The 23,382-nt window shown below is 42.0% G+C and overlaps 2 protein-coding genes across 2 annotated transcripts in view; one reads left to right on the top strand and one right to left on the bottom strand.

Annotated features, from left to right (window-relative positions):
• LOC134093447 (protein FAM180A-like) overlaps nt 1–5,081 on the top strand; it is a 13,097-nt gene extending 8,016 nt beyond the window's left edge. The window contains exons 2-3 of the mRNA XM_062546499.1: nt 3,605–3,702; nt 4,367–5,081. Of these exons, the coding sequence (XP_062402483.1) occupies nt 3,605–3,702; nt 4,367–4,702 (434 nt within the window). The 3' untranslated portion in view covers nt 4,703–5,081. The remainder of the gene's footprint in view (nt 1–3,604; nt 3,703–4,366) is intronic.
• A 3-nt stretch (nt 5,082–5,084) lies between these two features.
• The window catches only part of LOC134094683 (solute carrier family 23 member 1-like), a 42,270-nt gene continuing 23,972 nt past the window's right edge, over nt 5,085–23,382 (bottom strand). The window contains exons 3-12 of the mRNA XM_062548302.1: nt 19,263–19,420; nt 16,450–16,609; nt 12,960–13,141; nt 12,266–12,386; nt 8,378–8,534; nt 7,783–8,036; nt 7,009–7,173; nt 6,543–6,651; nt 6,292–6,387; nt 5,085–5,899 (exon numbers count right to left, since the gene is read on the bottom strand). Coding sequence (XP_062404286.1) covers nt 5,631–5,899; nt 6,292–6,387; nt 6,543–6,651; nt 7,009–7,173; nt 7,783–8,036; nt 8,378–8,534; nt 12,266–12,386; nt 12,960–13,141; nt 16,450–16,609; nt 19,263–19,420 — 1,671 coding nt within the window. The 3' untranslated portion in view covers nt 5,085–5,630. The remainder of the gene's footprint in view (nt 5,900–6,291; nt 6,388–6,542; nt 6,652–7,008; nt 7,174–7,782; nt 8,037–8,377; nt 8,535–12,265; nt 12,387–12,959; nt 13,142–16,449; nt 16,610–19,262; nt 19,421–23,382) is intronic.

Here is a 23,382-nt window from a genome sequence, read left to right on the forward strand (position 1 = left end):
GTTTCGATCTCTCTCTCTCTCTCTCTCTCTCTCTCTCTCTCTCTCACTTTCCTCCAGTGTGCTTTATGTGTCTGTTCCAGCCACCGGCAGCACAGAGGTAAGACTCCTTCTCTGTTTCCGATCAGCCCACTCTCTCTCTCTCTCTCTCTCTCTCTCTCTCTCTCTCCTGTGTGGCACTGTGGCATTGGTTCTGTGTATTTTGTCCATGATGTGTTGCCCTGCAGTACACCACACTACAAATTATAGTACCTAATAATGACGTATGTTTACAAATAGCAGTCAGGATGTGTCACACTGTTTGCATAAGGGAATATACAGTGCTCATTCACAAGGGTTACTTGGTCAATTCAGAGAGGGTACTATTCTGGTTCCTCAAGAATGTATTGTTATTTCTAGAGCTCAAGTATCAGAGACAGCCAATGTCTTTCGCATATGCCTCTCTCTGTCTCTCGGTGTGTGTGTGTCTCTCTCTCTCTCTCTCTCTCTCTCTCTCTCTCTCTCTCTCTGCCTGTCTCCTCTCATTGGAAAATGGAAAGATGGTACCAGCTCATTCTAAATGTACCATTAATTTTAGGGGGAAAAAAGTCCCTTGCAGACAGTGGGATATATTCCACTCCCTGTGTGAGCCATCTAAATATGTGAATATATCCATATCCATCCATGTGTTTGTATTATTTACTTTTACTTTTAGACTGTCTAACATTGAAAGGCTCCGATTTTGTCAGGTCTCTCTAAATCCTTATCCGATGTTTATGTCGACTGTTGCCAGGCACATAGTGCATCGTTGTGCTTTTGTGATGGGCAGGATGTAAGCCTCATGATGATGGTTAATCAATTAATCATTTTTGCAGGTATTTTTAGGCATAATCAGAGCCACATATTCTATTCTGAGCATCGCCTGTTTTGACTTCATCCGTGTTTTGTCAATAGATTTGAAGCATGTGTGAGTTGTGTATAGCACGGATGCTTCAGAGGCAAATTTACCAGTACACAAGCCAGCTGATCCATGTGCAAAACAATCCCTAACACACCACACATCTGCACACATCATTGCCTGATTCAGTTGTTGCACATCACCTATTATAGGAGAATGTTCAGCTCATGTCTATTGTTCTAGTGTGTGTGTGTGTGTGTGTGTGTGTGTGCGCGCACGCTTAGAACTTCTGAGAAGTGACAGTAATGGGACATTGTTTTCTCTATTGTGTTGTGTGACTTTGCAAGGCTTCAGGCCGCACAGCTGCACTGAGTTCTAAATATTCTCTCATGTGACTATGTGATGACTGAACTCCATTTCTTCAGCTGAGAGCTACTGGCTGAAGCGTTCCCACATGCCTCTGATACAGAGCAAGGAAGAGATTTGAAGTATGCTGCAGGAAATAGGCAGGCCCACAAGAATGAAAACACCATCTCAGCCCGTGGAGCAGCCAGACTACCCCATAGAGCGAGCGAGTCTCTGGGCCAGTTCCGCCCAGCTCAGGGCCAGATCTGATTCACAGTCAGCTGGCATGGTTGGAGAGGACTGAGGCCACACAGGCATGTTAGCCTATAGTGCAAAGCCTGAGAGACTGCTACTCGCCATAGTCTGACAGATACATTTCTGAAATGTGGTGGACTCTTATTAACATTTAATGTTAGGACAGACTTGTGAAAATTGCATTGGGCAGTAACGATTAGGCATTTGTGGAAAAATAGGGCAGACACATGCATGCACACACCTGCGATGAAGGTTGATATGAATGATTTATACTTCTATCATAAATAATCTATATTTCAACTATTCAAGTTTTCCCACCAAAGTCCAGGAGTTCATAAAACTTTTACATCACCTCTGAAGTATTCCTTAATGGCCCTCCTTTCACTGCTCATTGTTAAGGGAGAAACTTGAAATCGGCCAACTTCATGGAAACACACACAGACTACGGTTTCCATGGTGATGGTTTGATCTCTTTGGGTTTACATTGTGAGAATGAAGGTTTAGATCTATCTCTTAATGAACCACTCAGAAATCCCTGACTGTGGTGAAATACTGTACATCCAACAGTAGAAGCACAGCAAAAAGATAGACATGGATGGATGGATGGATGGATAGATAGATAGATAGATAGATAGATGGAAAGATAGATGATGCCTAATTTTGTAATGCATCTAATTCTGTTAGAACTGCCTGGATACATTGATAGTAACACACCTGCTGATAGGGGCTTTCGTCTGGATGCCAAATGCTTTTTATCTGAATGATTCTCTTGCCAACTATTGTTCTTTCATTCACTAACCAACAGCAGCACTCACGGCAGGAAAAGAAAAAAAAACACCTGTGTGACCCAATAAGAACAGTCTGTCCAGAATGTTCTGGAATGTCCAAAACTGCTTCACTTTCACCTTGAAATTTAAAACAGTGAAGTGAAGAGAAGAGAATGCATTTCTGTTTAGCTATTCTGTTGTCATTAGCAGTTATACAGTACAGTTTGTAAGTTACCAGCAAATTGGTATTTTACGTTTCTAAGAAAGGAATGTTTTTATCTTTCAATGTATCTAACTGTAACACCTGTGAGACTTTGAATTTAACATATAATATAAAATGTTAGTTTATCAAATAGTGCAATTTGCCAGCCATAGCCAATACCACTTCATGCAGTCACCATACCCACACTGTCATTGTCAAATGGTGAAATTGCGAACAATAATGTACTGTATTTGCTATGCCTGGTTGGATTGACACACCTGTTTGGATTGTCTGTGACTGTGCTTTTCCAATCCTCCATAATTCTGTTAGGAAGTGTGAGAAATGCCATAGTGTTTAGTGGGAGAAGAAGATAGTTGAGAATCAGGCGGTAGGGAAAATAGTAGCTATAATTTCTCTTGAGTACACTAGCTAACTTAAATATAGTCTGATATTTAATCTTATTTAATTATTTCAGTGGTTGGACAAAGCAACAGCAGATTTAATGAAATTAAGCAACCACAAGTTGTGATAAAGAATTGCCCCTAGGAGTGATTCTAACAATAGGCTACTGAGTCTACTGAGGAGTACTGGAATGAAATAAAAATGAAAAGAATTGCTGCTACCTAGCTCGAGCTAGCCAGTCAACAGGGCAAATGGAATACTGCACATGTTAACATCAGACTTGCAATCTGATGTCCAACCAGAGGCTTTTCAATTTTAAGAAATGAGGGTCCATGCTTCAGATCCCCAAACTGGCAGCATGCAGCATATGGGTTTGATATCAGGGGCTCTGAAGACAGAGGATGTGTCTACTGTATACATATCTCTACAAATCTCGGTTGTTGGTCACATCAAAGAGTTCTATGAACTGAAGAGACCCTCTGCTGTTCTGAAATAAGATGAGCCTTTGATGGATGGCTATGAAGCATGTTGTCTCTCCACAGTAATGGACTGCATCTGTCACAGCAGGCTACATCCAGGTCTACAGATTACAAAATCTTTACTGAAAGTATCATTCTTCTTGGCTGTTTTTGTCAGTCTGGTTTATTGCCAAAATACACAGTGGATTAGAGCAGAATACTTTGATGGATGATCAAGTTTGAAAAAATCAAGTTAACATGTCAGTGTATTCTCTATCTCCACTGTCTTCCCTCTTCCCAGCTCTCTATCCTGCTGTGCACAGAGTGAAGAGAGGTACTGCAGCAATGGTGAATCCTGTCTTTCAGAAGTCCATCAAAGATGTGGATCTATTGTATAAGGTAGGCTTTTATCCTGAGTTTAAGCTCCTATATTGTTAGTTTTATCAATTGAATAGCCTTCTGCCAAATAATGTATTAATCCTGTCTCTATTATTAGTTTTATCTAAAACTAATAAAAATATGTTCCTTTGTGATATAACAATGATGAATAAATCATGTAATTTTATGATGACAAAGAACATCCAAGAATGTGTTTCCCAGCTTTATACGATGTAAGCGATAGAGAGCGGGGGCATCCATTTGAATTATCCCACTGATGAACAGCTCCTCTTGTCTACACATAGATCCAAATCTGACTACTTCTGTGTCTCAAACCGTCTACTTGCACACTTCAAATACTTAGTTTAAGTGTATAGTGCAGATAAATTCAACTGCACTGAAAGTACCTGGATGATGTTCTAATAACGGTCAAAAGGTTCAGTGTGGAATGATGGACACTACTCGCGCTAAACGGGCACCAACAGGCGTCACTTCTGGTACGTGTTCACACAAGTGTTCCTTTTGGACAAGACTAACCATCGAAAAATTTGCACTACAGAACAAGGTGCTTAGTGCACACTTGTAGTGTACTGGTGTAAGTATGGGGTTTGAGACATAGATTTAGAGTGTTATTCACAGAGAGTACCTTTCATACCAAGTCTGTCTGCTCTCTCCTTCTCAAAAGATCTTAGATGCAGGGCTTGATTTTCCTGAAGAGCGTGTCTCTTTCCATGTCCATGATGAGGAGCTGGCCTCCCTGCGACACACACACATCCTAGAGGTCATCTGTGAGGACTTCCTGCCCAAGAAGCTGACAGAAATACGCCGCTTGACCTCTGCTCTCTCGCAGCATGCTGGTGGCGCCACCCTGAGGCTGGAGGACTTTGAGCGCACTCTCCTGACGATGGTCTACTCTGCCCACCACGTGGCACAAGCCTCCAGCCACCACCAGAGGGAGCTTTGGGCCGAGTCCTTTGTAGAGCTCTTCAAGGCTATCAAAAGAGACCTGGCAGCGAAATGACTACAGATGATGACCTGCGTTTAATGCAAGGTCACTTGAATGGGGCATTGGACCCTCTTCAGTGTCAAAGATCCAACTCAAGATACCTTGTTTTAAGGTTTGAATATTGACAAACATCCACAGAATGTGTAGATACATCCATAGAAATTGGCCATCTTTTTTTTTTTGTGTGTGTCAGACAAATACATTTTTATGTGTAAGTGTGTATGACATAGTAGTTTCTAAAATAATGTTTATCATAAAGAATTGTACAACCAGTGCACAAAGAATCAGCTTTAATCCAAAAGTCTGTAAAAGACAACACATAGGCCACAATAACTATACAGAATACGGTTATACTTTACATGAAGGTATCTACATAAGAGTGACACGACACTGTCATAAACATTACAAACAAGTCCTACATGTTTATGACATAACATTACTGTCATTAAGTGTCATTCAGTTTTTGTCATGATAAGTTAGGGTTAGGTTATGATTAGAGTTAGGGTTCATGTGTCTTGACAAGTGTCATGCATTTGTGATTGTCGTGTCATTCTTATGTAGATACCTTCAAGTGCTACCCAAAATCCTTTACACTTTATTGCATTGGTGACATATCCTGAATCTTGCTTCAAAAATATACTGTATTTTCAAGGTGCCGAGGTGTTATGTTAAAACACTACTTTAAAGCACCGAAACTAAATGATTTTTACTGTGTAGCAGTAACAATTTATACAGTATAAAACATTCTATAATGTCAGGACATAAACTGTCCGAACTGGCAACTGTCCATTAAAAAAATCTCTTAAAGCAAAAATATACAAAATATGTTGTTGATACTAAGCTAAACACACTGAACACACTGGACCAGGGATCCTTTGAAGTAGACTTGAATTTCCCAGTCAGCTGCCATAGCCGCCCACACCACAGGGTGGCGCCATAGTCATTATAGGCGCACTGAAGCAGTGATATCTGTGGAGTTCTTGGCAGCTTCCTTCGGGTCATCCAGGCTGTCCGAACTCTCGGGGGTGCCGTCAGACGGGCTGTGGTCTGGTTGGTATGGGCAGAAAGGAATGTAACGTACCCACGGAGCGGAGAACAGGCGGGCGCTGAGGTTAAAGGGCAGGCCGTACACTTCGTCGCTCTCGACGGTGACGTCCGAGTCGTCCTCATGAGCTTTGTTCCATGCGATGATGCCCCGCTCACGTTTGGTACCTGAGTAGGCCGGGCAGGAATGGAGGGACAGGGTGGAGTGGGGTGAGGTAGGGTAGGGTGGGGTAGGGTGGGATGGGGTGGGGTGGGGTAGGGTGGGATGGGGTGGGGTGGAGTGGAGTGGAGTGGGGAGGAGTGGGGTGTGGTGTGAGAAACAACAGATGAAATGGTATAACGTTGTTTTAAAGGATTCCCAGAAATCCCATAATCCAATGGGGCAGTGTTGTTCCTACCCGAACACAGAAAGCTACTAGGTCAGTAATTGCCTAGAGGGCCGCTCAGATAATGGCAGAATAGCCGCTATGGCTTATGTGCCATCAAAATGATTTTGGAAACATTATGTTAACTTGAAAAAAATACTTGAAAATGTTAAGGGTGCCTTTATGGAGACTTACCAGGGATGGTGTTGTCAAGGAAAAATCCAAAGAAGCCCCCAACGAACATGCTCGTGGTCAACAGCACCTGCAGCACCTGGTCAATCTCATTTACTCCTGGAGGAGACACAAAACTGTTTTCACTTGTGTGCTCTTTCTCATCATCTGCATAAACTCTACTTCTTCAAGTTCAAGTTCTAGCATCTAGGACAGTATTTCCATATCAAATGGAAAGTAAGCTCATAAGCAAGAATCCAGTGAAATAGTAAAACCTGTGTTGATGATAGTGGGGTTCTTGAGTACCCAGTTGGGAATGACCAGTCCAGAGAACATGGAGAAGCCAAAGATGAAAATGTTGCGGGAGGAGTTCATGTCGGCGTACTGTAAGAAACACATAGTACATTAGTACACTATGTTGGCACCTTAATTAAATAAATATCTAAATTTCACATCTGAGTTGCTCCGGTGAACCTTGATTCTTTGCTACAGTTTGTCCTTTCCCGTTGATGCACCAGATAGTGATTCTCAGGAGCGCGGAGGACATTTTGTTTTTTCTCCATAACCATAGTCTTTTAATGACATTACTACTAAACTTTAAGGACAGTTCTACCAGCACCCTCAAAAAAATCACTACATGTCATACGCCGAAGTTCCAGTTATTGTCATAAATAACATCAGGCCCTGGCGCATGATCTAGATGAGAGCAAGCTAGTCTTAGCGTTGCCATGGGCAGCTCACCTGGAGGTTGGACACTCCCGCAGCGGCTATGACTCCGAACATCACCAGGAACATGCCTCCGATGATAGGCGTGGGAATGGTGGTGAATATGGCTGCAATTTTGCCAAAGAGGCCCATGAGGACCATGAGGAAACCACTGGCAACGATCACACTCCTACTGCCCACCTGGACAAAGATGACAACTCCATGTTATTCATATACAATGCCGGTAAAAAAGTATTACTGACCTAAATCAACAGCGGAGTAGCCTATTCAGGGCGGGCACATTTCTATTCCCATTAATCATGTTTATGTTAAATTATTATAAAATGTTTATTAAATATGATCATCCTAGGGCACCTCTCTTCAGCCACACGTTTAGTTGTCAACATGATTACTAGATTGAATTGATGATTATTGGATTATTGTTGATCGTTTCCTAATGGGGCTGGGGCACATAGCCTTACCCCTAATCATGGCAGTGTCATAATATTACAGTATTGTATATTACACACACAAAATATCAGAGGGCTGTGGGTATTGCAAATGAATGCAATTATCTACATACTTTACATATTAAGATACATGATCATGGCCTCTGTTATATACTGTACAGTAACAAACAAAATGATAGCCATTATTCATGCCACTTTAGGATAGATTCTATACAAGTACTCACAACAGATTTGTCACGCAGTTATGATCATAAAGGTGCTTTCTGTGTGTTTTTGCCGTCCTTTTTCGTACGAGAGTGAAACCAACCAGTCCAGCCAACCAGCCAACTCAGTCTCTCACCTTGGTGATGCCGAGGACCCCCACATTCTCGCTGAAGGACGTAGTTCCGTTGCCCGTTCCCCAGGCCCCAGCCAGCAGGCACCCAAGGCCCTCCATGCCAATGCCCCGGTTGATGGCATGTTTAGGCGGAGGAGGGGCACCAGAGAGGCGGGCACACGTATGGTAGTCGCCCACAGATTCAATCATGGAGGAAATCACCCCTGCCAGGATCCCAAACACACCAGCCAAGCTCACAGTTGGCAGCCCCCATTGCCCTGAGGAGATAATGAAGGTTTAAAATGCCATTGTGATTATCTATTTTTTTGGGGGGGGGCCACAGAAGAATGCATCCATAATTAATAGCGCGTGTGCTTTTGTATTTTCGTATCCAACCGCAAATCTGTGAAACAGCCTCTGTACTTCAACAAATCTGAGTATCAGAAAGTGATAAAGCATGAATACTTAATAATAATAATCAATAATAAATCAAAATCAATCAATCAAAAATCAAAAAAAGAATAATAATCAATTCTGTCAAGCATGTGAGAGCGATTACTACCTAATCAAGGTTGTTAACAACTGGTCCTGGGGGTTAATTGTTCACTGGCATCATTACCTGGGTATGGAAAGGTGAACCAAGGTGCCCGGCCTATGACGTCTCCTTTGATGTCGGTGCGTGCCAGGTAGCCGTACTGGGAGGGGTCAGAGGGCAGGGCGTTGGTGATGGTGAGAATGTAGCAGATCAGCCAGGAGAGTGTGATCCCAAGGAGCACCTACAGGATATTAAAGATGCACAACCACATGAAGTAGCTTCACTTGATCCCAAGGAGCACCTACAGGATATTAAAGATGCACACCCACATGAAGTAGCTTCACTTGATCCCAAGGAGCACCTACAGGATATTAAAGATGCACACCCACATGAAGTAGCTTCACTTGATCCCAAGGAGCACCTACAGGATATTAAAGATTCACACCCACATGAGGTAGCTTCACTTGATCCCAAGGAGCACCTACAGGATATTAAAGATGCACAACCACATGAAGTAGCTTCACTTGATCCCAAGGAGCACCTACAGGATATTAAAGATGCACACCCACATGAAGTAGCTTCACTTGATCCCAAGGAGCACCTACAGGATATTAAAGATGCACACCCACATGAAGTAGCTTCACTTGATCCCAAGGAGCACCTACAGGATATTAAAGATGCACACCCACATGAAGTAGCTTCACTTCAGAAGAGCAAATGCTACAGTGATGTCATTTAGAGACTGAATCTTCTAGGCATTAAAAGTAGTGTGAAGCGTGCAAAGGAAGTTGTGCCAATATACCATAATTACAGAGCTTGTTCTATACCTAATATCATTATCAGTTCAGGTTGTATAAAAATCTGGCAACCCTTCTAAACCTCTTATAGGAATGGATGCAATGAGTACTGTAGGCTATTATATGTATTCAAATTATCTACAGTATGTCAGTTCAATATTTGTACTTCTGGCTGAGATGGAAACTGGGATGAATACTATATACTATCAAAATGAGATATTGAATAGTGATATTACATTGGATGAGGTACTTAAAGTGCTAGACAAAGCAAAAGAAAATAAAGCCGTGGGCATTGAAGACCTTCCTAACGAGGTACTTAAGAACCCTAACTTGTGTAATGTCCTACATTATTTGTGTCACATATGTTTTCAAAATGGTATTATCCCATCCAAGTGGAATAGATCAATTATCAAACCCATCCCAAAATCTATAAAAGATGACCCTAGAGTCCCGTTGAATTATAGAGGGATTAGTCTGATCAGCACAGTCTATAAAATTTACTCAGGTGTCCTTAACAACAGACTTAATACGTTTTTGGAGGTTTATGGAGGGTTGGTAGATGAACAGAATGGTTTTAGGAAAAACAGGGCCTGTATTGATCATATTTATGTGTTATCTTCTGTGGTAAGAGCTCGTCTGGACAAGGGTAAAAGTACTTTTACCTGCTTTGTTGACTTCAAAAAGGCGTTTGATTGTGTTAACCGAGATCTTTTGTTGTTTAAATTACTTTCATTTGGTATCAATGGAAAATTCTACAATGCTATAAAAGCCCTTTACAAAGACCCCATTGCTTGTGTACAAATAAATAATTTAAGAACGGATTGGTTCTCAACGCCTTGTGGGGTGAAGCAGGGAGACTTACTCTCCCCTTCCTTATTTGCTTTTTATATAAATGATTTAGCTCAAGAAATTAAACAGGGTAATATTGGTGTGCCAATTGAGGACATTAATCTAAGTATTCTGCTTTATGCAGATGACATTGTTTTGATAGCAGAAAATGAAATTAATCTACAAAATATGTTGAATATTATGAGTTCATGGTGTAGTAAGTGGCGTCTTACTATTAACAGCGAAAAAACACAAGTTGTTCATTTTAGGGAAAAAAATGAATTACAGAGTATTCATACATTTCAGTTTGGCCCTGTGCCCTTAAAGTATACTCGTTGTTATAAATATCTTGGTTTTGTCTTTGATGAAAATATGAAGTTTACAGAGGGAAGGAAAATACTAGCAGAGTCTGCTGGAAGAGCATTAGGTGCTGTGTTAAGTAAAATGAAAGGATGCACAGATCTTGGGTTTTCCACATTTACACAACTGTATAAATCTTTGGTTGACTCTGTTTTGTTTTATGCTGCAGGAGTTTGGGGCTTTGATGAGGTACTTGACTGTAACACTGTTCAAAATCGTGCTTTAAGGTGTTTTCTTGGTGTGCATAAATATGCAGCAAAGGTAGCTGTCAATGGGGATGCAGGATGGGATCCATGTATTGTAAAACAAAGGTGTGAAATGGTGCGATTGTGGAACCGTCTTGTCAGTCTGCCAGAGGAAAGGGTAACTAGGAAAATCTTTAATTGGGACAGAGCAAGGCATTACCCCTGGTCTAGAGAAATTTCAATAACATTGTCTGCGTCTGACTTGCATATGATGTTTAGAAATAATTTACACTGTAATATAAATGTGGTCAGACAAAGATTGTTAAGAAAATATGAAGAGCAATGGAAACAGGATATATGGAAGAAGCCAAAACTTAGAAATTATGTGCAGTTTAAGAATGATTATGTTACAGAACCTTATATTTCACTTAAGCTAAAGAGAAGGCAGAGGTCCCTCTGTGCTCAATTGAGAACTAGCACCTTACCTCTGGCAGTGGAAGTGGGTCGATTTAAAGGTATACCAGAACATTTGCGTTTGTGTGAATTCTGTGATCTCCAGGTGGTGGAAGATGAATTTCACTTTGTTTTTTACTGTCCCTTATACTGCAACCTAAGGAACTCATTGTTTGAATCAATTCAGGTAAAAAATCCTGATATATTTTGGCAATATGAAGGAGAGATTTTGTGCTGGCTGTTTGAATATGATGTTTTTGCTTTGGCAAAATTTGTAGAAAAGGCCTGGTATTTGAGGCAAAGTATTCTGTACCCAGTCTGATAAGTTGTCTTTCTCTGTATTCATTTTTTTTGTGGTTTAGTTATATTATGTTGGGTATCTCTGTATATTGTATATGGAGATAGTTTGTGTAATTATTGATTCAGTGTCTAATAAGCCCATGTGGGCTGGGCACCAAAAAAAGGTGTTTGACACTTAAATAAACAATATCAATCAATCAATCAATCAATCAATCTGGCTAGTTCTGTCAGCTTTAAATAATCTGTGTGGACTGGAGGGAGGTATTCAAACAGTGCCACTAAGTTAATATTAGAACAACACAGAGTCAATATAGTGGTCATCTAAATCCCACGTAAAGATAACTCACACCAACCTTACTGTAAGTTTACTTCCTCTTACTATAGTGGCCCAGTGACTCTTTAACTTTGTCCCTTAAAAGGAATGTGCTACTAGCCTGGTCCATCCTAGATCTTTTGTTCACAGCTATTTAGTTTTTAGCACTTCTGAAGTTAATCTTTAGGCAATCATTTTCTAACACCATACCCACCTGTTAGCCTTAAATTTAGTCCCTCATCATTCCTAGCCTATAGCCTAATTTCTCAAATTGTAACAGCCCCCATGAAAAAATCCCAAAGGTGCTATATTAAAAATAGTCTTTTTAATATATTACTAATACATATCAAAATGTCATATGTCATGTGTTTAACTTCTGCTTAAAAAATAGAGGTAAAAATAGCAGTGTCGGAAATACCTTAATTATGGGAATACAATAGTGGCTTTTTTTTTTAGAATGTACGGTGTACTCCTCGCTAACTTTAACAAAATTAAAAAGCCAAACAAATGACGCTTATTCCAGACATGCCTGCTGTGATTCCACTGAATGGCCATCGAGAGAGCAACGCCACCCAGATAGCACCAGACTAATAGTAAAATACAATATTATACGTATCAAAATTGCAATAGTATGTTTACGAGTCCAGTTGTAGTCCGTTTGAAAGGGACTTCACTAGGAATTGACACTTCTCTTTGAATGAGAAGGGAGAGAGAATGCTTTTCAATTCTGACTTACAGGAAGAATCTGGAATATGTATATCTTGGATGTGTGAAACTTCTTGGTCTTGCTGTAGGTGGGAAACGGTACTGGGATGTGTCGGAGGTACTGAGAGAACAGGACGATCATGCAGGTAGTCCTTTAAGGGAACAAAGACAAGGGCTGTTAAATGGCATTACTCTTACTGTGTATCAGGTCTCTATATTCCCTAACCTTAAGTCTGGTCCTGTTGGGCCACCGTAGATTGATTTTGAACTTTGATTTGATGGTTTCAGTACAAGTGGCTTAATGGTCAGTTAGCCTATTAGCTGGTTTCATTCTCATTGAGCTCAATGCAATTCATACCGGGGAACATAGGACCCTTTTTTGGAAAAGCGGGGAACATAGGACCCTTTCTAAAATTTAAGAAAAAAAGGGTCCCCATATACGAAGTGGGGAACATAGGACCTGGGGAACATAGGTACGCTCCCATTCAAACCAGCTAATAGGCTAACTTATGACCGCTGTATTTTAAGGAAAACATTTATTTATTTACGATACATTATTCATTCACAAAGAAAATTTTGAAAATTGCTGGCACTAACACTGCTTGTTGTCTATGGGGACTATTTTCAGATGCTGCGTGATATCACTGCGCCCATGGTACGTTTGCAAGTTGCCTTGATTAGTGCGTTATTGTTTAGAAACAAATAAACCGTAATGTGTTACCTACATGGCGGCGATGCCCCAGTGGTTGCCTGCGTTCATGCCAGCCGAGTCGTAGAGTGAGAGGCCGATGAGGGAGATGGTGGGAGCAATGGTGAGGGGTCCGATGAAGCGCATGAAGAGGCCAATGAGGCCCGAGAAGCCCACCACGATCTGGAACAGGGAGCCCACCATGATGGAACCCTGCAGCTGGGGGAGAACACGGAGACAGACACAGAACACACACAGACACAGACACATTTGATTCTGTTAGGAATGACTAATACTGGGATTCAAATAAAGAGCTAGTGATATTCACATTTCACAAGTGTTCAAATTGGTACCATTGGCAAGCGTTGTCTTCCTGGGTGGACACTTGTTTGAAGTTGTTATTGGCGTTCCTTTGAATCAATCACTAACAACCGATGCTTCATGACACTGAGAAGTTTCACCCGCTGCGCCATGCCTCTAGCCAGCAAGCTAGCATCAGATTTTTGATTCCAATGCGGAAGATGACTAGCAGTCACACATTTCATCTAGTTATTCATTCGCAGGACATTCATTCCTTTCACAAACACTACGGTTATGAAGAAATATAGGCTATGTAACTGACTCATGCCAAGACAATACCCCAGTGTAGAGGACAAACTTACTTAGCTCATAGATAGCACTTAAAGTTATCATGATCTCCAAATGTAAAACCATTAACTTACTAACTAACTAGCTAACTGTGGAAGATCTTTGATTGTTCAGCTTTAACACTTTCCGGTAATAACATAGGCAATTATCTCATCTTCGGAAATTCCAACCTTCAATAGAGGAACCTTTTTTTTGCTCAGAGACTCGTACAGAAGTACGGCGACCTCCCTTGCAACAGCACAAGAGGTGAATTTCTCATTACAAATAGGCAAGGTCATTTATCGCTAAATTAACACTACAGATAGAAACGCTCACACAATACGTTTTCCTTCTTGCTCAACCAAAGTCAGCCATTCTATTAACAGAATTTATGCGTTTCCTGTATTTGCTTTCCGATCTGATCTCATGAACACACTTTTTTTGGAGGTCAGGAAGTCAGCATGAAGGCAGTATCTCTCTCAGCCATGGCCTCTATTTCCTGGTTGGTTGGTGGCTCTGCGTAGATCTTGTACACGAGAAATCCAAAGAGAGCTCATCTGCTCATCTCAGCTAAATGGAAGTAGATGGTGGAAGCCAGGCTATGAATGAACAGCCAACACACCCAAGAAATCTTGATCTGTGCCTATGCCTTGGGGAGTTTCTGTTAGTCTATGCTAAGCAATTCCTCTGTCGCTAGTGTCTACAGCCACTTTTTAGACGGTTTTAAATGGTGTTAAAACGAGAGGTTACATGGGGTCAGTCGGTAATTCCCTTAACCTTCGGGTTGTCCGTATCCCGGCTGATGCAATAACATACCCAAGGAAGTGTGAAACTTGCATTTCTCTACCTTAACGAAAAGCTGGTTCTCCAGGAATTGCTGCAGGACCCTGCAGACATGTTGGATGTGATCAAACAGACCAAGATGAAATTAAAATGTCGTCCAGGTAAACAAAAAAATTTTTAAGTATATCTCACAGGACACTGGAACACAGCGGGGCTATTAGAAAGACCAAAAGGCATAACTAGATATTCATAGTGGCCCGAGGGGGTGTTGAAAGCCGTCTTCCTCTTGCCTCCCTGTCTTATGCAGACTAGATGGTAGGCATTGCGAAGGTTGAGCCTCTTGGTAAATATGTTAGCCTCCTGAAGTTGTTCAAAAAACAATGATATGAGGAAGAGGGTAGCAATTCTTCACTGTGATGTTCTACAGACTCCTATAATCAATGCAAGGACACAAGGAGCCATCCTTCTTTAGAAGAACCAGATAGAAGGTTTATGAGCTCATCCATGATTGCTTCAGAGAGACCATTGAGGGAGGCATCATTCCAGCCACACGTGATAGCATTACATAATGGCAAAGACTGAGATGGGCCTTCTTCCTTGCCGGATGTGCACCATCTCCCGAGCAGCCTCTCTTCCAGACACAGAGCGATCAAAAGCTTTCCTCATCTCTTCTGTGAAGCTTGCGTAGCCCGTCAACAGGGTCATTATAGGCAATGCCGGACCAGTCAGTGGGAAAGGTGGATGGCTGAAGCTCTATTGCCAAGGAAAACTGGGAGAGAAAGGATCTACAGTACATGTTCCAGATTGTTCAACATATGGCTTGGGTGGAGGCAACCGGGGCACAAGGGCAGGCAAGGGTGGCTGAACAGGTTAGAGGGGTGCAGGCAGCTGTGGGGGTGGTGTCTGAGTTAGCTGGATCTGCTGTAGCTGGGCCGACATGTCATTCAGGCTGGCTGTAATTCATACTTTGCAGTCACGTGACTACCATGGATATCTGGCAGGTAAGAAACACTGACAAAATGGCAAATATCTGCATGTTTCAGCTGTACACAAAGTGACAACCAAATGAATTGTGAACTGTTCTGTAGTGTCATGAAGTCCTCTTCTGAATGTGCACCCTGACTTAGCCTGATTGCCATCAACTTTCAAAGCTCTGCAAGACTTTAGTCGGACCAAGAGCCTGTGCTCACCGGTTTCTCCAAGAGCATGGTTGACCCGCCTCCTTCAAGTGCCTCGATTTGCTACTGGTCGATGTCAGAAAGGGGTTTGCCGAGTTTAAATTAATCACAACATTCTTTTCACTGCCTTGAACACGCCTCTACCCAGAGCCGTTGGAGCTGCTCAAAGTTGATTGGTTCTCGACCAAAGGGGGCAGTTCCGCAGTTTTGCGGAATTCAGAAATTAGCAGTTGGCCAGACCAGCAACAGCAACGCCGAAGGTGTTTCGTCACTGGGAGGGTGTGCCAGGCTAACCCTGACTACCAGTGAATGACAGCTTGATAAGTGTTTTTTTTTTTAAAAAAAAAAAAAACATAACCCCGGCGGATCTCCTTGGCAGTTAGTGCATCCAATCACACAACAACTCAGGCATGTCGTTTTCACCTCAAAATACTAACTTTGGTAAAGTAAAACTGCCACTGTAATTCCATTCTGTTGTCTTCTGTTGTCTATGTGGTATGCGTGAATTGGTGTTTGTTATGATAAACAGTTGTATTCAGCACTGTAATGCCCAAGACAAATTTCCCTTTTGGGACAATAAAGTTCATCTAATCTATCTAATCAAATCTAACATCCTGACAAGATCCCTAATTAGTTTACTGGGTTTCGTTGCAGGAGAATGATCTTCTTTCCCGCCAGCCAGTAAATGTAACATCATGTGCAAAGATGTATGAATAGCCATCACATTCATGACCACAAGAAGAAACTTTTCATATTGTTGGTCAGTGTGGACTCTTTTCTCAATTTGGTTGTCTTTATAGTTATTGTTCCTGGTGTGCACAGCTCATACTTAAAGGAGAACTCTGGCGAGTTTTCACATAGATTTCATCACATCCAGGCAGGTGCTACACTCTCGGGGTCTTTAACTTTAACCAGTAACTTTAACTTTTGAACACTTACAACTTGTATGCGGCTCTGCCAGACTTGGATGTAGACGGGAGACGAGGTGTTGACCAGCGTGGCATTCTGGGTCCAGGCCGGGCACTCCCACTCTGGCATGGACAGCAGCGCCAGGCATGGCGCCAGGAGAGTGAACGTCCCTCCCTGTAGAATGGGCAACCTATCAAAGCAATGACAGCACAGCCAAATTAGCCAATCACAAGGTTGGGGTGGGATCCGGAAAGGACCACGGGGCGGGAATCAAACCCGGGTACCCCGGCCAGGTGCGCCACGGCTGGGGCCTCCATGGAGGTATTATAAGAACTGGAGAAAGTAAACAAGTCCCGCCCCCATTCATTTCAATAGGAATGCTAGGCTAGTGAAAAGTGCCAAAATTGAACGATTTTTTCAGGTTTCAACATGGCGTTTCAAGGGGCTTGTTTCCGGTGCCGTTTTACTTAGCCAATTAAGTGCCAGGTTACTGATTGACGTAAGGTACAGAAGGAGAGCTCGTGCCCACACTAAGCTCGTGCATGAGCTGAAGTTATTTTAGAACTTAGACCAAAGATCATTAAGGGCAGAGCAAGATACTTCATGAGAAGCCACTTCCTGGAACCCGAATCGCAAGAGGGAGGGGGGCAAAATCCCCCTTTATGCAGAGGTGTTCCATTGAAGTCTATGGACATGACACACCCCTTTATGCAGAGGAAGTGATCCTCGTTTTACGCCCATAGACAAGAACTACGACGACATATCTTGCTCCACTTTAAGGATCTTTGCTTAGACCCTCTCCAGCTAGAGCCTATAACCAAATTTGGTAATGTCTAGGCCACCACATGCCCTCTGACCTCTTGGCCTTGCTGTGATGAGAAAATGGATGGTGGGCCTCCCTAGGTTCAAACCCATCTCTGCCATGTGCACTTGTACAGCTATTTGTGTCAACCTTTACTGAAACAACAAGTTGTGTCATGGCCTCTCTTCACAGTCCATGTATTCTTCATAACATAATAATACAAAATACGACAGCTATATACTAGTCTGGTTTTCACCATACTAAACTCAATCTTTTAAGATTGAACATTAGTCTGTCGAGGCTGCGCTTTGTTTCTACTGCACTTCGCGTCGCGTAAGTTTCGTTATCGTCGCGTCACCGGCCAATAGCGTGCCAGGACTAGAGTATGGCCGTTTCTGATTGGAGCCAAAGGTTCTGGCAGTAAACAGCGAAAATAGATCTGCTGGTTTCCAGCCTGAGCTGCCGGGCAAAATTCAAATTCCCCGGAAGTTCAGGCAGGGTTCACCCAGCCTAGTTATATACTGTATGAAAATATGTTTCCTGTGCTGTGAAATGCTCATTATATGAACACAGCAAGGTCAGAGTACACAGCAACTTTATATTTCTGTATTATTATGGTGCACTTTATGTCTCTCATTGTGTCTCTCAGTTTATTCCTTTATTACCAAAGTTAATCTATAATGCTCCCATCCACTCCTATCCACAGTTTTCATATTGATATGATATTCCTATCAGCTGAAAAAACAACAACATGCATTTCCCTGATGACAGTCGAGCAGGACAGCTACCTCACTGTTTACTCTGCCATCATCTCCACATTGTCACAAACACAAACCCACTCAGGACAAGCTATCGGAATTTGTAATTACAAGGCTCAAGATTACACTCTAATAAGGTTCAAAATTCCACCCTAATCCTATTTAAGACTCCAACCGATGCAAGGGTAGGCCTCTGCAAAACAGTACTGCACACCAAGTGCAATCACATTGTTCAAGCATCTGACTGAGGCAGGCACTTTGAGTTTTGTAGTTTTCTGTGCCCAATCTAGTTTTTGCAAAATGACTTCTGCCCTGATAAACGCTTGTAAGGGGACCACTCAACTTAACACGGGGCCTTAAAAACAGTGCTGTTCTGTGAATGTTCACACTCCATTCTGGACATGTTTTTTTAATTTGGCACAAACTATTTGTTTTATGTGGTTTGAACAAAAATGAGATCTGACACGTTGCTGGACGAAGTATGTTGTATCATACTTAGTACATTATATACTTGCCATCATGTCTGCTGCTGAAACAATGCACATTAATCCACTGTGAGAGAAATAAAGAACTATCTTATCATATCTTATCTTAATGATGTTATGTACTCATCTCTGTACAACGGAGCGAATGATTCACCCCTGTAAAACAATTTACTTTTGATTGGTTAGAATGCCTGAAATGCTCCTATGATACATCAAACTGACATTGGCCGAGTTTCCCAGATTCGTTAAGAAGCTGTTAAGTGCTAAGAACTTCTTAGGAACGCTCTAAGAACGTTCTAAGAACACTCCTAAGAAGTTCTTAGCACTAAAGAGCTCCTTAACAAATCTGGGAAACGCGGCCATTGATGAGCCTGGCATAGATCTCCGTTTCACTACAGTTCAATGATCTCTATGATTCAATGATGTCTACCGACCCGATATAAATAATAAATGGACTTGTAATATGCGCTGTCAGGAGAATATTATTTATATCGGGACATATGTAGACATTACAAAGGTTTATTGCCTAACTTTGTCAATAAATGACTTGCTGCTTAATAGATTATCAGTACAACATCAAAGTCTCAGCCGACCTCATCCTTACACACACGCGCACACACACACACACACACACACACACACACACACATACATATCACCTAACTGATCTTTACTATTCATGTACATTTCAGACCCCTAAAATGTAAACAAAGACCATTCTGTGTGTTTACGTGTGTGCTTGTGTGTGTGTGTGTGTGTGTGTGTGTGTGTGTCTGTGTCTGTGTGTGGCTGTATCACCTGATTCCAAAGATGACTTGGAGCAGTGTACAGAGCCCTGAGACAAAGAAGATGGTGCTGATGAGGTGGCTCTGGGTCACAGCATCATGTTGAAGACACAGGGACTGTGACAGGATCAGTGGAATGGATAAGATCCCTCCAAACGCAGTCAGATAATGCTGAAGGAGAGAACAAAAGAGGGGCCGGAGAGAAAGAGACAAGTGAGAGAAGGAGAGAAAGGGGGAGAGATGGGGGGAAAGAACAGATTTGGATAGTGGGGAAGAGCACAAGGAATGAGCATATTCAGAGAAATATTCTCAGGGGCAAATATACAGTATGTTTAGAGGCTAAAACAAAGACCACAGAATGCTGCATGACAGATTTACGAAGTTAATATACAACTGAAATTACTGAATGAGTTCTTTATGTAGGTTTCAGATTGATTCTTAACAGCAGAGGCCTTGCATGTCCTCATAATGAACTGGCAAAAACATCCAAAGATATTAACTTATGTACTGTAACATTACGTCCATTTCCACAACCCTGTGGGCCGTTTCTGGGTCTCAAAGCACACGGGGTGTGCCAAAAATGCAAAGGCTCCACGATGCCTCGTACCTGAATTCCAAGGATTATGCAGAGGTACCACGGAGGGACATCTGTCACACAGTAGGCGAGCTTGTCCCTGTCGTTCTCTGCAGACACAGTTTTGCCTTCTGGAATTTCACAGAAATGTTCTGCTCCATCCCCCTGTAGTGCAAGACAGAGATTTCAGAACATCACCACTCAACAATCAACATTCCTGATCATGCACAGGGGCCTATTTGCTGTAACTCTGCGCACATAGAAGAGACAAATGCACACACACACAATCAAAACTGAGCAGTGCAATTACAATACCAAACAGTAGTAGCACTAACTAGCGTGATTTTCCACTTTGCAATCTGCCACCCATCCTTATAATGACATTCCATAGCAATCCTAAACTATAGCTGGTCCAGGTTTTCAGACCACTACTGCACAGAGATGGTCAGGTAAATGTCCAGAGTAATCCGCTAATAGATACAGGGAATACGTGCCAGACTTCCTGCTCGAGCCCCCAAAAATGAGATACACTGGTAAGCAGCAGCCGGGCAAATGCCAGTGAAGCGATCCCATGACGATGCCAGTGGGGTAATCCCATGACAACTCATGATGTAAAAAATAACACGAGCCCAACTACTGATTGGACCTGCACTCCCCACTGTGTCCACTGAGTGGACCCTCCCTGACAGACCTCTGGGCCAAATTATCACACTGTTATAAGCAGTGAAGGAACTGTATGTGTGGCAATGTCTTCGTGTTGCTTTCAGTCAGGATAGCCCTGTCCTGACCTGGATATCCCTGTCCAATCATCCAGTATCATGTCTAATCATCCAGTTTCTAGCATCAGAGTTGTAATGATGTAATGAAATGATGTCCCGCTCCTGCCCGCTAAAACCAGCAGGATATGTAGGAGAGAGAGGCCTATTACATTTTTCCTTCTGTAAATTCACCTGAGGAAGGTCTATGACCGAAACGTTGTGAATGTGAATACAAATGTTGCTTGCGTAATGGACAGTGTGCGGGATTCTCTCTTCTAAGTCCTTCTGTCTCACGAAAAGTGCACTTGACACACACAACTGAAAAAAAAAACTGGCAGATGTCTGATTTTAAGTTTGTTGATTCTGAATGTAGGAAGTAGCCTAGTGGTGTTTTAACAACAGAGCTCCTGGTACAGCTTTTGAGATATCAACACCATTCCAACTCTAAAATGTGCAACCGGAGCCTTTTTTTTCACAGGTCACAGGTCAAATTTGGTCATATCTACACGAAACTTGACATAGATGAGCTTCAGACCAAGCTTCACAAAAGTTAGAAGGATTTTTGATCTTCTAAAGTAATGGACTCAAAACTCCATTGTTATGATGCACAAGAAATGTGGTGCCCTTTTACTCCTAGGGGTCACTGTAGTTAGCCAAGTTAGTTATCCATTAAAAGTAGGGTAGAAAATCCTGGAAAACGATTCCAGCAAAGCTGCATTTTGAAAATACGGTACACAGGTCAAAGGTCCCAAGCCCTTTCTTCAGAGTTCCCCAGAAGTCACGCCTCCAGAGTACAGGAATGTGCAATGCTTGTTCACGAGCGGGAGGGAGGAGCAGATTGCAGTTTGATAGATGTACTGTATCAGAATCCAATCATCGCTAACAGTCCATTCAGTATGATTGGATAGTGTTTTCCTGGATTGTTCGTTCTAGAGACCACTAAAACTTAACATTTTTGTGTCAAAACTTTTAATTAATTGGTTGCAATGGGGTTGTGAAGAGTATTTCAAGCAATATGTTAAAAAATGCTTTAGAGAGCATGCTCCAAACATCTCCTACCCCACCTTTAATGCACGTAACTTTTGATCCATTAGCCCAATGTTGGAAAATAACTACTACTACTAATAATTCCACTGTCTCAATGGCACACTTTCATCAATCAACATGTCTATCTTTGTCACTGACCACGCCCCTTTAGGAGGTAAAGTAGTGTCATTTTGTTCCATTGAAAATTGCCTTCATGATTTATTTTAGTTACTAGACAACATTGCACAAACAAAACCTCCTGCACACACATTGATTACCTTTATGTAATCAAATAGTTCACCTATTGTTCATTTATCTCCCTCGACAATGGAATTATCTTCTCTGATTGGCTGATGGGGTGGCCATTAACTTCGTATAACCTGCTACCTTTGAAGTAGTTCCCGTATCACACTTGAATATTAATTCGCCAAACTCGTTGCGAAGTTTAAATGAACTGTCACGATGGATCCAAGCTGAAATACAGACGTGCAGAACCATAGTAACACTGTAGCATATGACGGAGGTGGATTTTAGCTAGTTGGATGCCATGTAGGCTATAAAAGTAGCGATCTTTCAAAGTTAAAGTTAATCAGAATCCTGGGATATGCCCGCTTGACAACGGGAGAGATAGAACTAACGACTGGCTTTTGGCCGTAGCAACCAGCCATTTAGAACTAACGACTGGCTTTTGGCCATAGCAACCATCCATTTAGAACTAGTAACGGCAGTTTTGTCCTGCAAGTAGAAAGTTGATGTGTGGCGGAAAGTAGTCCCACAGTCAAGACAGTTTTAGCGATGTTTACGGACGCAACGGTGGAATAAAACTATGTTCTAAATATACAGGTTATGAATACAAACGGGAGATAAGCGGGATAACGGCCTTCGAGGTCGACCGGTTCGATGGAAATAATGGCACGGCGGAGGTAACTCCGTCTCCGTGCTTCGCACGTCGCCGGAGTTCTAGACCTCCACCTAGCCATTATTTCCATCGAACCGGTCACCTCGTCGGCCGTTATCCCTTACATGTACATACATTATAGTTGTACTTATGTTAACTGAATGGATCAGTACAGGTAAAAAGGCCTGTTGTGTTTTATAGTTATAAGGGGCTTGGGCTGATCACATGGTTAAGGGGTATCATTTTGTACTATGTCTCTATGATAAGCTTCTCTTCTGCAGTTTTCACAAACGCCCCTCTCATACTGGACAAGAGCTCTCCACAACACTCACGTTCCTCTGACAACAAGTAAAGCTAAGTGCATTTAATAGAGCTCACCAACCTAGCATTGTTCAGCTTACAGACTCTCACATATACATCAACTTCACCATCCAATTTAATGTACACTTTGGTTCTTTAACAGTTGAATGTCTATGATTTAAAGGGTTTGTCATGTATGACATAGATGGTTTTCTTACTTCAAAGGCAAAGTTGTCCAGTCCATTTCTTTCCTTGTCAGGACCCATAAATCCAAATAGAGCGCAGGACAAACGTCTGATTACTAGTGAACTCTGACACGCTCAGATCCTTATGAGTGAGAGAGGGAGAGGGAGAGGGATTTAGATATTGCAAGTGAAAGGGAGGGAGGGAGCCAGAGATTAGGCTGCAGGGGAAGACAGCAGGTCTTGATACCAGAGACAAGTGGTTCAATTCTACTTTTATCCTGACTTGACCTGTGCAAGAACACACACACTATTGTCCTTTATTTTTTTATTTTGTATTGTTTTTATTTGTGTGTCGCTTTGGACAAAAGCGTCTGCCAAAGTAAGTAAGTAAG

Source organism: Sardina pilchardus, chromosome 10 (assembly GCF_963854185.1).
Source record: "Sardina pilchardus chromosome 10, fSarPil1.1, whole genome shotgun sequence".
Taxonomy (NCBI): domain Eukaryota; kingdom Metazoa; phylum Chordata; class Actinopteri; order Clupeiformes; family Clupeidae; genus Sardina; species Sardina pilchardus.